Source organism: Eschrichtius robustus, chromosome 11 (genome assembly GCF_028021215.1).
Source record: "Eschrichtius robustus isolate mEscRob2 chromosome 11, mEscRob2.pri, whole genome shotgun sequence".
Lineage (NCBI taxonomy): Eukaryota > Metazoa > Chordata > Mammalia > Artiodactyla > Eschrichtiidae > Eschrichtius > Eschrichtius robustus.
This window is the reverse complement of record NC_090834.1, coordinates 113,941,778-113,962,257: the sequence shown is the minus strand read 5'-3', so window position 1 is coordinate 113,962,257 and position 20,480 is coordinate 113,941,778. Positions and strand designations below refer to the sequence as shown.

Below are 20,480 nucleotides of genomic sequence, written 5' to 3'. Positions count from 1 at the left end.
TCCCTGGTGCCGTTGGCATCCGCTTTCCTCCGCGACGAGTTTCCGAGGCCCGTGCGGCCGCGGCAGGAGCAGGCGGCGCCCCCCGCCTGCCACTTTGGTACATCCCGGCCTACGGCGTCCGGGCGGGGCCGTAAGGGCCCGGCGGCGGCGTTCGCGTTTCTCGTGTCCGCATGACTGACAGCTGCGCGACGAGCTGACGGCCCGCAGGTATAGCGCCCCCGGCGGGGATGCAGTCCGGGTCCCGCTGCCCGCGCGCCCGAGCCGGGCCCAGGCCCAAGCCGAGCCGGCGCGAATTTCAGGCCCCGAGCGCAGAGCCCGAGCCGAGTCTCAGCAACAAGTTGCGGGCCGGGCCGGGCCGGGGCGCGGCGACCCCGCTGCGGGCGAGGAGAGCGGCCGACCGGCGGCCAGTGGGGACCAGGAAGGGGGGAGGGTCTCTCCACCTGGAGCCGCTGCCCGTGGACACTCGGGGGTCTTTGCGCTGAGTTTGGAGGACCCTCGGAGTCGCCGCCCAGCCCGATTGCCCCCACAGTAACGGTCCCGGCCCGGTAGTTGCCCGTATCCCTGACGGCGGGAGGGCGCGGTGCGAGTGACCCGGCGGGTGGCGGGCTCAGCTGGCCGCTCCAACCCCCAGCGCCGCTTCGGTCCGCTTCGCCCCTGTCCCTCCTGCCTTCTTCCCGGGGGAGGGGCTGCGAGGGGGTGCGGGATGGGGCTGGCTGCACCCGTCCCAGGCCAGGCTCTGATGAGTCGGGCGCCTGCGATCTGGGAGCGTCGGATCTCTGAGGACCGGGAGGGTGGTCAGGGGGTCGTCGTGGAAGTGGTGTCCTTTGAGCTGAGCCTTGACAAGGGATCCCGAGTGTGTGTGAAGGAGCAGGACAGATACCGGCAAAGGGGACCCACGGGCTGAGGCCTGGAGGCTGTACCTGTGGGACGGAGTAGGTGTCGGAGCTGGAGGTGATGGAGCAGGAGCCATGAAGGATTTAAAGGGAGGGGAGGCTGGGTCTCTGGAGATGGCCTGGGGTGAGCCCCCCGATCCTGTGGCTGTGTGCCGTGAGAAGCAGGGAAGGCTCCCTGGAGGAGGTGAGCTTTGGGCTGAGGAAGGTGGATGTGTCTCACAGTGGCCCCTGTAACCTAGGCACCTATGCAGAGTCTGGGCACATTTGCTGGCCTGGGACATCTGGATTTCTGGTTGGGGTGGGTGGGGCCTGACAGTCCTCTCAAGGTGGGTGACGGAGTCTGGATTTAGTTGAGGGGCAGGGAGATGGGGGTCCCCAGGGTCCTGGAGAGGTTGATCAGAGCTTCTGCCCGCCTGAAGTTTGGGCCCTGACAGCCTCCCCAGTGACGTTTGCCATCCCCCACCCTGCCACGTGCGGAGCCACGAGCAGAGGCCACCTCCCTGCCCAATGCCCCCCCTTCCCAGGCTGACGGGACACATCCTGTCCCCGGCCGGGGCAGTGGCCTTGAGTCACAGTGGCCTGGGGTTGGAACCGGGCTCAGCTGTAGAGGCTGCCGCACCTGTGGAGGTGAGGGAAACAGGGGAGGGATCTGGGATGCCATCTGGGTAGCTCTTCGGGAGCAGGAGCGGGTGTGGGCAGAAGGCTTCCTGGAGGAGGGGCCCATGGTCCGCCTCACCCTGCTCTGGCCCCAGAAGTTGTTTACTCCCAGAGACTGAGGGGCCCGAGAGCCAAGCTGACATTCCTGGAATTCTGAGAGCTGTGTGTAGATTGGGGGGAGTCTCCTCCCTCCAGCTCCCTGATTTCCCAGGAGAGGCCACGGGGAGCAGTGTGACTGCCTGTGTGCAGGCCCCCTACACACATGTGCACAGAGGCCCCTTGGGGCACTTGGCCCTCCGTCTCCACGCTGCCCTGGCTCAGGCCTGGACAGGCTAGACCTGAGGACCCAGAGGAGCCTCAGAGGTCAGCCCTGCCCCCTGCTCGGCTGGCCCCCTCGTGTGTGTGTGTGGGGGGGGCAGGCTGGGGCACGGACCTGGCTCTCCTCAGGGTGGGCAGGGGCAGGAGGGCGCCCCGGGAGCCCAACACACGGGGTCGGGGGTAGCGGGGCCAGGCCTGCCTGCAGGGGCAGTGGGGTGTGAGCACAGATGTGGCCCAGACCTCTGGGAAGGGCCGGAGGTGGGGCAGGGAGAGTGAGGCGCTGGTTTTCCGAGAATGCGGTGTCCTGCCCCCAGGGGCGGGGGCACAGGGAGGGAGGGCTGGACTCACATGTGGTCTGGAACCCAAGAGCCCTGTTTCCTGCTAGAGGAGGGTCACTTCAGGGCAGGCAGGGGACAAGGGGAAATCAGTGATTGAAGTTTTAGCTGCCGAGAACCTCTGGCCCTGAGTGTTGTCCTGGAAACAGGCTGGGAGTCAGCTGACCCTGCCCCCTGGTCCTGGATTACAGCCTCCGCTTCCCCATCTGTGAAGCGTGGGTGGAACCAGACGCTGCCCAGCTGGAGGGTCCCCATACTGGCTGTGTGGGCCTGGGGGTCCCAGGCTCAGCCCGGAGCCCCGGCTGCTTTGGGTAGACGCGTGCTCACGCGGTGGGGTGAGCGGGGTGCTCGGACGCTTCCCCAGGGTCCGACGGGGTCGCCTGCCTGCAGCACCTATGGTAACCCTCTGGGCCCTGGGGGCTGGGGCCTCGAGAGTGGTGGTATTTGCAGGCGTGCTTGAGGCTGAGCTGGCCCAGCCTAACGACCCTGTGGACAGGCCGGGCCCAGGGCCTTTGGGAACGTGATCATGTGTTCGTCTGCCAGCCTGGCCCCACATGGGGCTCCCCGAGGGCACCGCTCAGGAGGGGGCGGGGGGGGGGGTGTCAGCGCTGAGGTGGGCGCGTACACTGTGGGCACCGGAGAAGGGTGTTCCTGGGGCCTGGGGTGCGCGGGAGCTGCAGGCTGGTAGGGGAGGGCCCTGAGCTTGGGCTTGGCCTCGGTGGGCCCAGGGAAAGCCTGGGGGCCCCTCGGCGGCCTCTTCCTCGCGGACCCCGCCCCTGGAGGGGGTGTCTCCCAGCCCCAGGGGCTGCAGTTTGGGTGGGGGGAGGTGGGAGGGTGTGCGGGCCGGAGTGGCAGCAGGAAGGCCGACACCACGGGCCTGTTTGTGTTGGCGGGGCCCTCCTGGCTCCTCAAAGCCGCCTCAGAGCCGGCTTGGCCTGGGGGCCGGGGTGGGCGGGCCGGCTCAGCTCTCCACCCCGCGCTGCCCGCTGGGGTGTGCGCTCCGGGCCGGCCCGCTGCTGAGGCTCAGGGCGGCCACGCCACTGGGAGCTGCCCGCCCACCCCAGGCCTCCAAGGCCGCCGGGGCAAGCTCTGTTTCGGCGTTCGGGGAGGTCCTTCTCTGAGTTAGACCTTGGTCTGGCCAGGTAGGCACCCATGACCTCCGTGTGGCTCACGCTCCCCCAGGGTCCCCACCTGCCCCCGCCCTGGGGCCCCGGAGAATTCAGAAGGCCCAGCCTAGGGCTGGCAGGCTGCGGGAGGGTCTGTCATGGGGTTCTCATTCAGCCCCATCCCGATTGCCGGCTGCACGTGCCATTCCGGGGGACGCAGGCCTGTCGGAACCTGTGCTCAAAGGAAGCCCAGAGCAGGGAGTGGGGCAAGGAGGCTTCCTGGAGGAGGAGGCTGGGCCTGGGTGAGGGAGAGAGCCAGCCCGGTGCTGTCGGGCCCTGCACCCATACCCTGACCGCAGGCTTGTGCCTGGGCTGCCCGAGATGGGGCTGGGGGCCCCGGACTCATGCAGGGGCGCTGTGGGGGCCGGAAGGCGGGGAGGTTATTCTTGGAGGGTCCAGGGGTGCCTTTGGGGTGGGGGCCAGGAGGGTGGGCGGCCGTGAGGGGTGCTGGTGGAGCTGCCCAGTAGGGCCTGACGGGGAGGCCCGTCCCCCCGACGCCCGGGTCTGGGGGTGCGGGGCGTGCAGACGCAGCCTTGGGCCTGGAGGGTGGTGGGCTGCGATGCGTGGTCCTTTGCTTCTGCGGTGTGGCTATGGGCTTTGGGCCCCTCAGTTCCTGGGGAGGGGGTTCATCAAAGAACATGGGAGGGGCACATCGCTCCCACTCATTGCCCTCGATGTGTCACTGGGCCTGAAACCCCTCCACGGACGCGTCTTTCCCAGGCACAGCGGTTGCTGGGGGGGCAGGGGGGGTCCCGGACCCTGGGCCCACGTGCCTCCTCGCCCCACCGTGGTGGGTGCCGTTCGTCCCCCTAAATGAAGGGACAGGTCTCAGGTTGCCGGGGCCTCCACCCGCTCAGTGGCTTCATGTCTGCCCCAGGTGTGGGTGTGAGTGGACCGGCTGGCAGTGGGCTGCCCACGAGGGCATGGCTGTGAGGGGGTGGGCATGTGCCAGTGTGGCTGTCCCCTCCTGCCCCTGGGCCGCTGGAAAGACACCTGCCCCACCCCCAGGCTGCAAGGAGCCTCTGGTCTGAGGGGTGAGGTGTGAGGGGCGGGGCGTGTGAGCTTGGGGCCCCCCCCCCACGCAATCCCTGGCTGGTAGGGGAGGACAGAATCCCCCTTTGAGCGCCAACGGCAGATCCATGGGCCCCGTGTGAGGCATCGCCTGCTGGCTCCCTGGGGAGAGCGTAAGGCTGGTGGCTCATGGCATCTGTCTGCTGGGAACCCAGGAGGGCGTGGGGTGCAGAGCACCTCGGGATGAGTGGACAATGCCAGCTGGTCTCAGGGCTCCAGGACCGCTGGGGGCTGGATGGCCCTCAGTCCGCGTGTGTGTCCACATCTCTGGACATGTGTGTCCTCTGTGTGCACGTCCCCATGTGGGCACTCTTGTGTCTGCCAGGGCATCTCAGAAGGCTGAGTGACCAGAGGGCGGGGATGCAGCCCCCTGGTCTGGGCCGCTGGTTGGTGCTCTGGTCCCCTGAGTCTGAGTGCACCACCACCCAGCCCCCAGCTGCCCCTGCAGGGACCCGGTCCTGAGTGGAGAGCCCCACAGAGGCTGGGGATGAGGTGCGGCACGGCCTCCGTTCTGCCCGTCTTCCTTCCACAGAGCTCCGGTTTTGGCCTTGCTGACTGCTCACCTGCCGCCTGGCCGGCCTTCAGGGGCGCTGGGCACCGCCTGCCTTCTTCCCTGCCACAAGCCCAGGTACGTCGCGGCCCGTGGGGCAGTGGGGGCAGCGCTGGGTGGCCTCCTGGTCTCCCCCACGCCTGGCCCAAGGGCCTTGCTGGCTGGATACTCTCCTGGTCCCGGGACAGACCGAGGCTGAGCCAGCCAGCTGTCACCCTCTCAGCATGTCTCACCGGGGTCCCACTGCTGGAGGAACGGCTGGACTTTGAGGACAGGTCCCTGGGCTGGCTGGGAAGCACCCCACTTGGTGGCCTTGATGTGCTCACGTCCTCATTGCCATCGTCCCTGGCATCCTTGGTGGTTTTCTGGTTTAATCTCAGCTCAGACTCAGGCTCACCTGAGGTGATGGGTACAGGTTTTAGAGACAGGAGAGGGCTTGGCAGGAATTTGGGGGCGTTGGCATGGTGTTGGCTGAGTGAGGTGGGGGAGAGGGCAGCCTGGGTGCTGGGCCCCATCGTGGGAACGCAGGCCGGCCTTCCACCCCTGCCCTGAGCTGCAGTGTGATGAAGCGGAGGACGGGCAACGGGGGGAGGACCCCACCCTTGTCCTCAGAGGCCCTGCCCTGGGGCCAGGCTGGGGAGACAGACACATCCTTCAGCCCTCCTCAGCCCTCCTGTGTCCAGTGTGCATGCTGAGCGCAGGCCCTCTCATGCATTGTGACTCTCGGGGCCCTGAGTGTCCATCCCTGGCTTGGGCGTGTGGGGCTGGCTGAGCTGGGCCAAGGGAAAGTAGCCAGAGGCTGCTGGAGTTCACCAGGATCTCCAGGGGTCACCGGCTGCCACTTGCTCTCTGGGCAGAGCTGCGGCCAGTGGTCTCTACAGGGCCCAGATGGGGGCCCTCCAAGGCTCACTTCTCCACTGGGCTCCTGGTGCGTGGTCACCGTTGTATCCCTTTCCAGGGGTCCAGACACGCCAAAGAATCCTTGGCGGAGGACAGGGTGGAGGGACTGTGGGAAGCCCCAGGCTGGCTGGCATGTGGGCAGGGCAGGGACGCTGGGGCTCTCCTGTCCCCACTCCCTGCCAGGGCCAGCTGGGCTCAGGGAGGACCTTGCTAGGACACCGCCCTGGGGGCTTGAGCTGCAGTTCTCCTCAGAGCCCGCCGGGGGCAGCGCAGGGCTGGTGCAGTGGTCCTCAGGGCCCCACAGGGCTGCCAGACCTCACTGGGCCCCCAGCCCAGCAGACGTCCCCCAGACGTGCTACCTCAGGCACCTCTCAATCTCTCAATCTGTCACTTTGTCACTGACAGTCCTCCTCCCCCGCCCCCACCTTCCTCCTCCTTCTTATTCCCCCACTTCTTTTCCTCTCTTCTCCCATCTGAGTTCTGCTGACCTTGGGCGAGTCCTTCCCTCTTTGGACTTCAGTTTCTGGGACCATCCTATGGTGTGGACGCCACCAGTGGGCGGCCTCAGTGACTGGGAAGACCCAGTCCAGGGTGCGGGGTGCATCCAGGCCTGCGGCCACTCTCCCCCAAGCCTGGCTCCCCTGCTGAGCTGAGAGGCCCAGGGCAGATGGGGAGGAGGCATCTGGGCCCCATGCTGAGGTCCTCCCCACACACCCCAGGGCCCCCACCAGTGGGTGGGCTGTGGAGGCACAGCTGAGGGGAGTCTCCCCCACTGTGACTTCTAGGCTGCTCCTGGCGCCTGTCTGTCTGCACGGCAGCACGTGTGCACACCACACCGCCGGTGCAAGGGGCCTTGGAGCATCATGTGTCCCTGTCACCCGGCTTGTGTGGATGTGTCTGGGAGGGCCTGGTGCCAAATGAAGTTCAGGGCCTCTTGGTCAAAAATCATGGAGAGTTTCAAGACAGTGGCAGCAGAGCGTCAAACCAGAGAGGGGGTCCTGTGTGACATGTGTCACGGGCACATGTCACATGCCGGTGAGGCCGGGCCTGCTCCCTGCCCAGCGAGATGGGACCATGGCAGGAGGACAGGGGGGCCTGCGTGAACTCTGGGCCTGGAGTGGGCCGCCAGCCTTGCATGCGGCCTGTCTCTGGGTGCCCAGTGATGACTCCTGCACTCCTGTGTGTCCGGCCCCTCCCTTTAAGTCTGAAAACCTCCCCTTATGCCTTGCAGAGTGACCCACCCTCTGGGCACCCAGGGTGCCCCAGAGCACCCTCCTCGCTTGTTCTCCCTCGCCCTGGCCCCTCTGAGGGGCTTGTCCTTCAAACCGCAACTCTGCTCCCTCTCCCAGGACCGCCCCCCAGGTTGGATCCCCCAGGCTGACCCCTGTCCTATGTGAGCTGCGGGAGCTTTGGGGTCCCCGCGCAGCGCTCGCTCAGCCCAGGGTGGGCCGCTGGAGAGTGTGCACCCCGGTGGGTTCCAGCTGCATTCCCCGCGCTACTTCGATCTGGGCCGGGGGCCGGGGCCGGAGCTGCCGCTAGTCGCCACCAGACAGCAACTGGGTCACCCCTCATTTGCATAGCGCTTTGCGTTTCGCTTGCGGTCGGAGGCCTCAGAGCCCAGCCGGCAGCGGGGTCCCGGCGCGCTGCGGCTTCGGGGCAAGGCCCGGGCTGTCGCACCCGGGGCTGAGAGCTGCCTGGACGCCCGCCCGTAGCCCCCTACCGCGCTTCCCGGGCCGGGCGGGGAAGGGGAGGGGAGAGCGAGGGGCGCCGGCGCGGGCCGAGGGCCGAGGGCGGCGCGGGGACACCGTCCCGGGGCTGCGATTGGCCGGCGCGGGGCGGGGCGGCGAGGCGGGGAAGGGGCGGGCGGGGGGGGGGGGGGGGTGTCCGCGCGGGGGCGGGGCCGGCGCGGATTGGCGGGCAGGCGGGCGGGCGAACGCGGGGCGGGGCCGGGGCCGGGGCTGTGGCGGGCCGGCCGGTGTCCCGGGCCCGCCGCGGGTCCGAGCGGAGCGGCGCGCCTGGTGCCAGCGCGGGCCGGGGCGCGGAGCCTGGGGCGGCCCCGGCGGCCCCGCGCGATGCGCCGCTCGAGCACGGACGAGTCCACGTACCGGCGCAGCCCGTCGCCGCCGGGCAAGGAGCCGGGCTTCGCGCGCGGCGGCCCCTTCTTTGGCCTGCACGCCAACCCCGGCCCCAAGGCGGCCCAGGCGCGCTACACGTCGCCCAAGGGCAACAAGTACGTGGTCTTCTACTTGGACCTGTCCTTCATCTTCCTCCTAGAGCTGAAGCGCTGCAGCATGGCGCGCGGCTGCCTGCAGGGCGTCAAGTACCTCATGTTCGCCTTCAACCTGCTCTTCTGGGTGAGTGGCGGCGGGGCCCCGGGGTCGCTGCTCGCGCTGGAATGCGGGGAAGACACCCGCGACGCAGACTGGGGGGTGTGCCTGGGGTCGCCGGGGGCCAGGGCTGGACCGGCCCCTGGGGAGGGTTTCCGGTGCCGCTGGGGTCCGCCGGGCCTCTGCACTCTGGGCGGCCGCCCCGCGTCCTCTCCCCTCTCTGTCTCTTCCTGAGACCGGCCGTGTCCCGCACCTGCCGCAGGTCGGCGTGGGGCCCTGCGCCTGGCCTCTACCGGGTGTGAGCCCCTGTCCGTGCGCTGAGCCGCTGGTGCCTTCCCCTCCGGCCCCTTCTCTCCCTTTTCGTGGGCGCAGACCATGTCCTTTCTGCACTCGCCTCCCCGGCAGACCGGCCTCCCTGGCTCCAGGGACCGCACTTGGGGAGGGGCTGGGCGGGGGGTGGGGGAGACGGTCCCCAGCCTCCCGAAGCAGGGAAGGGAGAGGGAGGGTGTGTGGGTGAGCCCTCCGGCTGGACCAGACCCTGGGAGGGATGAGCAGTCGGCAGGAGACCGGGGCTTCCATAACTTTCGCTGAGGTGGGTTGGGTTTGCTCAGAGGAGGTGCCTGTGTCCAGAGTAGAGGTGTTGGCGCTACATGGTGGCCCCCGTCCCCCCAAACTGGAGGACACAGTTGCCACCCAGACCCAAACGGCAGGGAGGGTGTTGGGCTTGGGCTGTGGCAGGTGTCACACCTGACCAACTGGAGCACGCCTGGCCAGGCCTGGGCCCCACTGGCTGGGCTGGGGGAGGGTTGGTGGAGAGCTGATGCCAAGGTCACTTCCTGCTCCCACCCTTCTGCCACAACTGGGAGTGAGGGGGCGTGGCTTTCGCTCCGGCCTGGGCTCTGGACCCCAGAAGGAGGCTGTCAATTGTAAGCTCATTTGCATGAGGTCCAGTTAAGGCGAAATGCTCAGAAACCGGGGCCGCATTTCTGCACATCCCTTCTCTCCTGGACCCTGGCCTGGGAAGTGGGAGGGTCGCTGGGAGGGGTGGCCAGCCTGGGAGGCTCCTGCCCCAGTTGCCCCCTCCCGAGGCAGTCACCCGAAGAGTTGTTCTCTGCAAGGGGCTCCTGGGAGGGGCAAGGCCCGGGCCCAGAGCGGAGGAGCCTCCCGAGAGACCAGGATCCAGCAGCAGAGGTGGGTACAGCTGGAGCTGTGCCCAGGCATGTGCAGAGGTGACTGTTTTCTCTTGGCGGGGGACACTGACCGATGCAGTGGGCGCAAGTGTAGTGAGCGGTGCGCTGCTGGCAGGGTCAGTGTGCCTTAGGCAGTGTGACAGGAGAAGGCTGCAGGTGACAGTGTGACCAGAGCTGGCAGCCGTAGGTGTGATGGTGGGGAGCAGTGAGGGTGGTGGACTGACTGGGGGATGGGCAGTGGGTGTGGGGGATGGTCCCAGGTGGTGGGCAGGACCTGCTTCTCCCCTTCCCTGACCTCCCCAGTGACCCGGGTACCTGCTTGCCCGGAAAAGGAGAGGGGGCCCCTCGAGGGGGCCTGTGCTTTGAGAGCAGCCCACCCTAATGGGCCCCCAGGCCGAACTGTGTCTGCCCTGTGAACCCTGAAGGAGCCTCCGTACCAGCTGCAGGGCGGACGCACTCCGCTGATTCCTGCCGTGGATGACGTCCTCAGCCCAGGAAAGAACAATTCAGGAACCCCCTGGGATCCCCTCCTGGGCTAGAAAATCCAGTTCCCTTTTATTATCCAATTACACTCCCCAGCCAAGCAAACTGGGCCCCTGCCAGTGTGCTGTCTTGGCCTCTCCACACCCCACCTTGGTGCCCAGCGGGGTTCGAGGCCTGGGGGTCAGAGCGGGGACCCACGGGAAACACGCTGAGGCCAGGGGTGGTGAGCATGGTCGAGAGGCTGGCGGGACATCCATCCCCCCCGGTCCCTGTGCAGGTGTCAACTAGGCCATTGCTGCTGGTGACAGAGGCTGCAGGTGGGTGGGGTGGGGCTAGAGCACCCCTTCCCCGGGAGCCTGGCTCGTTTGCTGTCTGGGGGTGCGGAGTCCCCGCAGGAGGGGTAGGTCCCCCCCCATTTCCCACTTGGGAGGAGCTGAGGCGAAGTGGGAATGAGGATCCCGGCCCGTGGACCTGCTTGGAGGTCAAGATGCACTGACCTCCCTGTGGCTTCCTCCTGCCCCCAGGCCCTGCCAGGCACCCCTTTCCTTCGGGAGTCACCTCAAAGCCCCCATTGTCCACAGGCAGACCCCCGCAAGGCCCTGTCACCCACACCTGGCCCCGTTAGGCCCCTGCACGCCTGGCAGATCTCTCTTCCCGGGCCTAAGCTCGCCTCCTCCAGCCACGCCAGCCCACCCCTCCCCCTCGGTCCCCAGTGCGGCAGCGCCCCTGGCTGAGGATGGGGGAGGGGCGGGCTCTGAAGTTAATTGGCTCTGTGTGCCCTGTTTGCCGGGTTTTCCCTGGGGGCTTCTGGAAGGGCAGGGTTGAGGCCTCCAGCCTCGGGTACCAGTAGGGCTGGAAGACCTCACGCATCTGTCCTGGTCCTGCGTGGCCTGTGGGTCACTGGCCCATCTCGGGAGAGGAAACACGCCCGCCCGTTGTCACCAGGGACTGCAGCTCGGGTGCCCTGAGACGGGGAGCCAAGAAGGTGCCGGCGGGCAGCCGGGGCACCCAGGGGAGGAGAGGCCCAGGTGCCGACCGACCCCCAGACCTCCACCTGCCCTCCTGCGGCAGCCAGGCCCTCACGGGGCAGGGACAGCGCCACTGGGGACACAGCTGCCCTCCTCCGGGCGTGCACAGGTGGTGGGCCGCTTCGGGCCGGGGTCCTTGGGTCAGCGGTGTCTCCCGGTGAGTAGGGCTGTGTGCGGGGGCGGGGGCTGAGCCGCCCCTGGGGTGCCCTCCCTCCCCTCTCCAGCTCTGGGTGGGTGCTCAGGGCTCCCCCAGGGGCAGTTTCTGTGGCCCCAGGGGTGGTCTTGTTGGTCTGGGGCGGTCCTGGGCAGAGGCAGGGCTGGCTCTGAAAGGGGAAGGTGCTTCCGGGCTCCGTGGCCGGGGGGCCGCACCCAGGCCTCAGCCGTGTAGCCCAGCCCGCATCTGCCCAGCTGAGGGCCTGGTGCCCTGCTTCCCTGGCGGGGATGCCTCCTGGTCTTGCCTCTGGGCTCCTCCCTGCTCCGCCTCCCCCTGCAGTGTGGGCAGGGTCTGTGTGTGTGGCTGGGCTGGGGGTTGAGCCCTGCCTGCCGCCCAGGCTTCCGGGCAAGTCCTGCCCTCCTGGGGTCCTCAGTTTCCCCAGCAGCACCACAGGGGGGCCTTGGTTTTCCCCTTTGATGAGCTACAGACCGAGGCCTGGCCTGCTGTCGCTGGCCTCTGGGCAAGACGCCCTGAGACTGGTGGAAGATGCTGGCAAAGGGCTGTGCAGGGCTGGGGGACCACCTCCCCCAGCCCCGCCGCAGTCGGGGAAACAGGCACATGCAGGGTGCCCTGCTGGAGGTCACGGTGCAGGGCCGGGGACCTGCAGACCTGACCCCGTGGCTCCTCTTGGCCCCAGCCTTCTGGAGGTGCTGGGGGCGTCTGTGTGTTCTGGCTCCGGTTTCCTCCTGCAACAGGGTGGGGCAGGGCAGTGGGGGTCCTGCTGCCTGGGGACCCCGAGCCGGGGTGGGTGGGCAGCTCGAAGCGGGGGTCCTTGGCCGTCCTGGTCAGGTCAGGGGTCAGGATGCCACAAGATGTTGGCCCTGCATGAGCGTCCATTTCGGAATCGTCCCACTCCCATTAGGAAGTTGGTGGCAGCAGTTGGTCGGGGGCCCTGGGAGTTCTGTCTGGGGCAGAGAGGTGTGGCCTCAGCCACTAAGCGGGGCAGGGGGCAGGGGGCAGGGGAGAGGCCTGGGGGCCCGGCCCCACCTCCCCATCCGAGGCCCTGCCCCCTGTCTGCTCCCCGGCTGCCCTGGCAGGGCACCGCTCCTCCTCCTTGGACACCAGCCTCAGGGGGTCCCTGGTCAGTGGGGCCTCCTCCCTGATGGGCCGGAGCCAGTCCTCTCATCTTGGAGCCTGGGGGGATGTGGGGCTTGCTGGAGTTTAAGGAAACTAATTACAGTCAGTTGCATAGATTTCAGTGGACAGCTTGAGGAGATGTCACCTGGGGAACGACATCCAGCCAGGATGGTCCCTGAGCCCCTGCATTCAGTCCCCCCAGCCCCTGCCTTGGGCCCTTGCAGACCTGACTTCTGGCACAGGGGATAAATTTTGCCATTCTTGAACTTCATAGAGATGGGTTCTCCCCGTGTCCTGTGGCTGTTCTTGGCCGGGAGGGGCGTGTCACCCCACCATGCCCAGCCCCCACCCCAAGATTGTGCAGGCTGCCGGGGGAGGGGCTTCTGGACACAGGCTTGGCCCCTGTGGGCACCCAGCCCTCCACCCCGTTCCGAGGACCTGGCCAGCTGCCCGGCCATCTGCCACCCTGAGCCATGTGGTTGGAGGGGCAGCAGCGGAGGGCCGGCTGGCACCCTCCCCACATGGGCCTCACCAAGTGGCCCCACCTGCCAAGACCTAGGCCAGCCCCCAAAATGTGTGGACAAGAAAAGAGCAGGAAGTGGGGAGAACATGCCAGGCGATGGGCTGGGTTCCGGTGGGGACAGGTGGGCAGGGTGTGCGCCCTGGCGGCCGCAGGGATGGGGGACCCCGATGGGTGGGCTGGGCTCCTCTCCCAGGCTGTCGTGGGGTTGGGGTCTGCTCCTGGGCCCCGCCTGGGCCTCTGTCTGGCCCAGGCAGCGATGAGCGGGGCTGGGGAGGTGCAGCGTGGGACACGGGGAGGGTGGGGTGGAGTCCCGGCCGCCCTGTCCTGGGAGGGACCTGGAGTGCCCAGCCTTCCCGGGACTTCAGCCCCACCTGTCCTGAGTTTGATGTTCTGTCTGGGTCTAACAGGGCCCATCTTCTCCTGTACTCGGAGGCTGTAATTTTCCTGGAAAATGTTTTAAAAGCTGCCTACGCAGAAACAGTTTCTAAATTACAGGTAGTTTTATTAGCCACGTGCATGCATCCCGTTAGCGCTGAGTTTCTGGTGACTGGATGTGCTTGAACAGGGGGCGCCTGGGGCTTCGGGGCAGCATGTCGGTGACGTGTGTGCGTGTTGTGGGTGAAACTGTGTGATGGTGAGGGACGTGGGCTGTGTGTCCGCGTCACAGTGCATGTGACGGCAGCACCTGGGTGACAGCCGGCGGGTGTCTCTCCTGCCATCTCGGAGCTGGAGGTGAGGATGCTTTGTGGGGTCTTAATTGAAGAAGTCTGTTTGCACCAAGGCTGGGGGCAGCGCCCAGCCCCTCCAGGATACCCCCGACCCGGACGCCCCCCCCCCCCCCGCCGCCTCCACAGCAACTTTGCCGCGGTGTCCTCCCCGTGCCCTTCCACGCGTCCCCACGGGGCCAGGGAGCTCGGAGGGGCTCATTTTCCTGCTGACAGTAGCCATCCGCGCCGCCCTTGAAGGCAGAGCCATCTGGGCAGCCGTTTGGTTTTAAATAACAATTCTCCTCTCTGCTCAGAGGCAGCCCCACCCACCCCGCCGGGGCCCTGGCCTGGGGGCTCAGCCCGGAGACGTAACCCTCCCAGAGGGGGCGCTGCTGGGCTCTGCAGGGGACGGACGTGTGTGGGCTGGGTGAGGGCCCAGGACAGCCTGGCCGGTCGCTGTTTCCTGCAGCCAGAGTGGCCCGACTTCAGCTCCCTCCAAGGGGAGGCTGCCCCCACGCTCACCCTCCCTGGCCTCTGCCCCAGGGTCCCTCCCCTGCCCCAGGGTCCCTCCCCTGCCCCAGTCCCGGCCAGAGGCCAGGGGAGCCCTTTCTGCCTGCGCAGGTCTGCAAGGGCCCCGCTGGCTGCTCCCAGCTCCAGCCTTACCCCGGCGTCCTCGGAGCGCCCCTGAGACCGGGGACGGCCCCTCGGCTCCCCGTTCCTCACCTGCAGGCCGGGTGGGAGGGTTGAGGGAGCCAGCACCTGCCCCAGCCTCTTCTGTGTCCCATCATGGCACGCCCTGGGCAGGTGTGGGTGCCCAGCGGCGCTGGTGGCCGGTCTTGCCTCCCTCACGGTGGCCTTGCCGGCGGTCAGCACCGTGGACAGCGCTGTCCCCGCACCGCTGGCCGGGGCCTGCCACACGGGGGTCATCCCCATCCCACAGGTGGGGGGCACACACATCTCCGTACAGCCAGCAGGCCCCACCATACCTGGGGCTGTGCCCAAGCCCAGCTCTGGGGTGAGGCTGGATCCTCTGGGCCGTCACCTGCTGCCAGTGTCCCCAGCCTGGCTGCTGGTCCCCTCGCCACCGCCCCCCACCCCGGGCACACGCCCAGAGCTGCAGCCCCCACCCCGCCCCGAGGAGGGCTCAGATGGGCAGGATGAACAGGCCGGGGCACGAGAGCCCCGTCCTGTCTGGGGTGCTTAGCGCTGCCACCCAGGCCCCACCCTCAGCCAGGAGCATCCAGAGTGGGTGGTTTATAATTTTTAGACAGAAGCTCTTGTTTTGGTGGAAGGTGCAAAGAGGGATGGGGTGGGGGTCAGAGAGGAGCGCTGTGTTTGCCCTGAGCTGACCGGACCCCCATGGGGGGTTATCATTCCAGCCCGGGGGCTCTCCTGGCCCACTCAGCCAGCCCCGGCGAGGCCCAGAGGGACCTTAGACGCCAGCAGGAGGCCTGGGCCAGAGCCCCTGGCGCCCGCCCACCCCTCGGGGACCCCGCGGCTGCCCCTGCTCTTGGGCTGGGAGCTGCACCACCGCCCCCCCGCCCCATAATTGCAGTCTCTTGCCGGCCCGGCTTCACGCACGGTGTGTGCTCCCCGGTGGGTTAGTGAGAGCAGAGCAGCGTCCCCCATCCCCACCCCTGTAGCCAGGGCTGCCTGCTGGTGGGGGCGGGGAGGCGGAAGTCTCCTCAGGCAGGGGTCTCAGGGCCCATCCGGCCCGAGTCCGGGGTGGGGGGTCCCTGCCAGGGTCAAGGCCAGATGTCGAGGAGGCTCCTGGGCCCGGGGGGTGCGGGGCCCCATGTGCTGCCCAGTTCTGAGTGGGGCAGGGCCCCCAGGGCTGCCAGCCCGTAGGCATCAGTCCCCAGGTGGTCTCCTAAAGCCCAGGTTGCCGTAGGTCCAGGGGCTGGTCAGCCATGTGTGGGGCTGCCCGCCCGCAGCCCGGCCCTGGACACGTGCTCCCGTTTCATCTGGAGACGACCCAGAGGCTCAGAGCCCCGGGGGCTGGAGCCACAGCGCCCTCGGCGGCCGCACTGGCTCGCCCCTGTCCCCCGAGGCCAAGAGCCGTCCCCGGATTCATCACCGCCTGCCCTTCTCTGCCTCTTCCTCCTGTTCTAATCGATTTTTGTGATAATGAGCAATTACGAAGTTCAATAAAAGCTCCAGTAGTCGAGGGGAGGGGGCCAGGGAGCGGGCCAGCAGGGGCTCGAGGGACTGCACCTCCTAGGGGACAGCTGGGGCCGAGGGCGTGTTGGGGGGGATCCAGCCCGGGTAACAGGACAAGACTGGGAGGTCAGCAGGGCAGCGAGGGTGCCCGGGGTCTGCCACAGGGGTCTGGTGGGCTTCTCACCTCCTGCTCCCGCTGTCCCTCTCGCCCTGTCCGGGGCCCAGCTGGGCGGCTGCGGCATCCTCGGCGTCGGCATCTGGCTGGCGGCCACGCAGGGGAACTTCGCCACCTTGTCCTCCTCCTTCCCGTCCCTGTCGGCCGCCAACCTGCTTATCGTCGCCGGCACCTTCGTGATGGCCATCGGCTTTGTGGGCTGCATCGGGGCCATCAAGGAGAACAAATGCCTTCTGCTTACCGTGAGTCCGGGGGGAGGGGCACGCCGGGCGGGACGCGGTGGGGGGGCCGGTGCGCGGGGGAGGCCTCCCCTGACGGACACGGACACCACCCACACGTGTGCCGGGCAGGGCCCCTCCGTTTCCTCCAAGACCCCCTCTCCCACGACCCCCTCTCCAGCTCCTGTCCCAGCCCTCTTGGCCCCCCAGGACCCTCAGCTTTGGAGATGGATTTAGAGGCGGGAACGTTAATCACAGATAATGGAGGAAAATGATCCCTGGGCCGGGCTCCCTACCTATTAGTGTGCCCAGCACAGAGGCCTCTGGCGGCCACCCAGGTCCTAAATCACCTGCTTCAAATGGAGACTTTGTCACGGGTGGGGCCTCCAGAGGGTCTCAGAGGGCACGTCCCCCATCTGTGCAGCTTCTGCAAGTGTCCAGCACGTTCCAGATGTTCCCGTCGGGGCTTGGACCCCTCGGAGCAGCGGGTAGGGTGTGGCTTCGGCCCCTTGGACGAAGGAGGAAGCTGGGGTGTGGGTGGGGCCCCGGGGCCCCGACCCTGGCCTTTCCCACAGGGTGACTTGGAGTTCGGAGGCTGGTGCCTCCTGGGGCAGCGTGGGCCCAGGTTTGAGGGGGGACAAGATCGGGCACCCCAGGAGAGGACCGGGCCCGCTCCCCTGGCCCTGTCCCTTCTCCCCACTCTGTCCAGGGGCCCCATGGGGCCAGTGGGGCTTCAAAGAACGGTGTGCCCCACTTACCCTGGCTTCTGGCCCCACCCCCCCGCCCTCCTTTCTTGGGGAGCGACGTGGCGGGAAAGGAGGTGCCGGCAGGCTCCACTGCTCAGCCCGGTCATGGCGCCAGGGCTGTGCCTCTGGGGGTGCCCGAGTGGAGTCTGCCACCCTGTGAACGGTCTGAGCAGTCAGGGGTGGTGGCTTCTCCAGCTTGGTCCTGCTTGAGAGGGCACTGCCCCCCCGGCTGCCCTTGGGGATGTGACCTGGGGGCTGGGGGTCACTGCAGTTGGACCCACTCCCTGGATGGGGCCACCTGGGGCATCGCTCCACCTGGCTGCCCATCACAAGGACACAGGCGCGGGCCACACACGTGTGCTTCAAGGTGTGAGGCTTGTGCTCAGAGGTCGGGCGAGAGATGACGGCCCCTGGGATGGAGACGGGAGGGTTCCGAGGGAGGTGGGGCAGCACGAGGGGCCTGGTGGTCTCCAGGCTGCAGGCCTGGCTGGGGGCACGCGTCTGAGGTTTGCGGCCCTGCCTGCGGGGGCGGGGGGGGGCCGGCTCGCTGAGGCTGCCTCCTCGCCCTCAGTTCTTCGTGCTGCTGCTGCTGGTGTTCCTGCTGGAGACCTCCCTCGCCATCCTCTTCTTCGCCTACACTGACAAGGTACCGCTGCCCCCGCTGCGGGTGTGGGTGTGGGCGCTCCACCCTGTCCACCAGCGAGGGCCAGGTGCTGTGGGCAGCGAGGAGGCAGGAGGGGCTGAGAACCCAGGCCAGGGACCCCCAGCTCTGCGTGCACAGACACTGGGACCCGGGCCGTGGGTGTGCTTCTAACTGCAACCCCAGGAGGCCAGGCCTGGAGGCTCCGGAAGGTTTCTGAGCTCCCAGGTGGCCCGGGCTGGGTCCCCTGCTCCTGTCTCAGCTGCGTGTCAGCTGGAGGGGAAAAATCTCCCATCCCCCACTCCCATACAGTTGTTCATTTACACAAGCGAGGGCTCATTTACGTGTGTTTTATTCTCTGGGTTATACTCCAAGACTTGTCTTTTGCTCATCCTGTTTGGCTTCGGCGGCTGGAGCTCTCAGTTGGCTCCCGCGTCCCTGACCTGCCCCTCAGAGCACCTCCCTCCTCTCTGGTGCTAGAAGACACTCCAGGCCCATCTTGGGGGTTCCCCGCCCCAGCCCTGGAATCGGCCGTTTCTCCAGGGAGCCTGGTTCCTTCATTGGAGAACGAATGCTCTTAGGAACCAAGATCTGGGCGCTCTTGGCTGGCAGCACGGAGCCGTGTGGGTTGTAACCGGTCTGTGCAGACACGGCCCCAAGGGTTTCTGTGCCCGACCGTCTCCCTCTGTACATTAACGGACGTGTCTGACTTGGATCCCGTGCTCGGCACCGCGGGAGGCCCAGGGAAACCTTGGGGCAAAGGCCAGAGCCTGGTGGGGGCTTCTGGGAGGAGGTGACTGCAGGCAGGGGGACAGAAGGCACAGGGGGCCGGGGCGGGCGGGGCTCTGGACGAGGTAGGTGGAGCTGGCTGCTGGGTGGCCCCGCTGTCCTGCAGATCGACAGCTATGCACAGCAGGACCTGAAGAAGGGCCTGCACCTGTATGGCACCCCGGGCAACGTGGGCCTCACCAACGCCTGGACCATCATCCAGACAGACGTGAGTCGGGGGGGTGGCCGGGGCGTGTAGGCGGGGGGCGTGGCCGGGGCGGGGACGTGCCCCCCTCCCGCGCGCAGTCCCAGCCCACCCCTCCCGCAGTTCCGCTGCTGCGGGGTCTCCAGCTACACGGACTGGTTCGAGGTCTACAACGCCACGCGCGTGCCCGACTCCTGCTGCCTGGAGTTCAGCGAGAGCTGCGGGCTGCACGCGCCCGGCACTTGGTGGAAGGCGGTGAGCCTGGCCCCGGGGACTGCGGGTGGAGGGCCGGCCTCGCAGCCCCCCCCCCCCCCCCCCCCCCCCGTGACGCCTGCTCTTCCTGCAGCCGTGTTACGAGACGGTGAAGGTGTGGCTCCAGGAGAACCTGCTGGCCGTGGGCGTCTTTGGGCTGTGCACGGCACTGGTTCAGGTACGCGGGGACCCACCCCAGCCCCGGCCCCGGCTCCCCAGCACCTGTGTGAAGGCCCTGAGCCCAAGGACAAAGCAGCAGAGGAGTGTGGGTCCCCACGCGGAGGTGGGGCTCACAGGGGATAGTCAGGAACGATGTCCGTGGGGAGGTGGCCTCGGACGCCTCAGAGGGCAGGCCGCCCCGGACTCCTGGGCAGAGGGCCCTACCGTCTCCTCGTGGACGGAAGCACAGACCGGATGCCGCTGCTGAGGGCCCACGTGCCAGCCCTATTCCTGCAGGCCCTGCCCAGTGGCCGTGGTGGGCGGTGGTCACAGGACTGCCCAGTGCAGAGTGAGGTGGGCGGCCCAGGCCCTGGTGTGAAGTCCAGCCAGCCCGCCCCTGCTCCCCAACCCCCATGCAAGACCCGAGTGCCAGGACCCTGGGGGAGCTCGAGGTCAAGCAGTGTCAGGGCAGCCCCCGTTTCTGGGGTGCAGACAGGGGTCCCAGACAAACACTCCCTAAGGGATGATGGCAGTCTGACAGAGAGGCAGAGGGCAGCTGCTGGGGGCCTAGCCTGGAACCCGTAGGCCCTGAGACCACCAGCAGAGCCCAGGGTGGCCAAACCCAGCCCAAAGGGAAGGCGGGTCTGGGGCTGACACCAAGGGGCCCGTGGGGGGCAGGCCCTGCCGGAGGCTTCCCCAGGGAAGGGTTGCTCCAGGCCACCTGGGAAGCTGTGGTGTGGGGTTGGGGTGCCTGCCGCGGGCTGTCGCCCCTGGAGCAGCCCTGCCCAGCCCTGCCTCTCCCCACAGATCTTGGGCCTGACCTTCGCCATGACGATGTACTGCCAGGTGGTGAAGGCTGACACCTACTGCGCGTAGGCTGCCAGCTGCCTGCCACCCCTGCTTCGCTGCCGAAGGACGTCGCCCCTGGGGAGACGACCGTGTCCCCACCTGCCTCTCCCACTACAGGACCTCTCACCAGCCCAGGCATGGGCACGGGAGGAGCAGGCAGCCAGAGCCCCCGGGGCTCCCAGCCAGGCCTGTGAGCGCAGCCGGGGCTGGGGCCAGGAGGGGCTTCTGGCGCTTCTTACACCCGGCCGTCCTCCAGAGCAGTGTCTTCCCCCGCAGCCCTGTCCTGGGCAGGGGGCTGGGGTGGGAGGTGAGGGGTTGACCACTGGTCCTGGTGCTCGAGGCGGGTCTGCAGCCCCGTCCACCCACATTCCACAGCGGGGCCAGGGCCGGCTCTGCGTGCGTCTTAATAAAGTTGTGTGGGCAGCAGCCCCCCAGCCGTGTCTCTCACTGCCCTGACCCCGGGGGGGCCACACCAGACAGGCCCTGTGTGGCCCTGGGTCCTCTGCCCACCGATACCGGCCTGGTGCCCGAGTGGGGCTCCGGGATGTGCGCGGGCCCAGCAGGGGGAGCTCCCTGACCAGACAGACGGCGGCCCCTGCGCTCGCAGAGGTTGGCAAGAGAACCTCAGTGAGGCTGGCTCAAAGCCGTGGCGGAGAACGGCCCTGAGCCTCAGTGACCCGCCCACGGCCCGTGCTGCGGACACCCCTCTCCTGACGTGGGGGGGCCCCCATCCAGCCTCAGGGCCTCCCCCTCCCCCAGGGCTGTCCTCCCAAAGCGGAGCTCAGCTCCATCTTTCCTGTTCTCTATTCCTATTTCGTTCCTGGGAACTCTGTCCCTTAAGTGTCACTCACGGATTTTGCAAATAAGTA

General features: G+C 67.8%; 1 protein-coding gene across 7 annotated transcripts; it reads left to right on the top strand.

Annotated features, from left to right (window-relative positions):
- Window positions 1–101: 101 nt before the first annotated feature.
- TSPAN4 (tetraspanin 4) lies at window positions 102–20,045 on the top strand. Of its 7 annotated transcripts, none has more exons than XM_068554391.1 (9): window positions 102–207; window positions 4,973–5,068; window positions 8,165–8,244; window positions 15,825–16,016; window positions 17,310–17,384; window positions 18,274–18,375; window positions 18,475–18,606; window positions 18,698–18,781; window positions 19,570–20,045. In XM_068554391.1, the coding sequence occupies exons 3-9, from the start codon at window positions 8,182–8,184 to the stop codon at window positions 19,636–19,638; spliced, it is 717 nt and encodes a 238-aa protein (XP_068410492.1). In that variant the 5' UTR covers window positions 102–207; window positions 4,973–5,068; window positions 8,165–8,181; the 3' UTR covers window positions 19,639–20,045. The 7 variants fall into 7 exon arrangements, with proteins under 7 accessions (XP_068410492.1, XP_068410498.1, XP_068410493.1 ...); XM_068554397.1 differs by lacking the exon at window positions 102–207 and adding an exon at window positions 233–545; XM_068554392.1 differs by lacking the exon at window positions 102–207 and adding an exon at window positions 1,221–1,520.
- The last annotated feature ends 435 nt before the right edge of the window (window positions 20,046–20,480 follow it).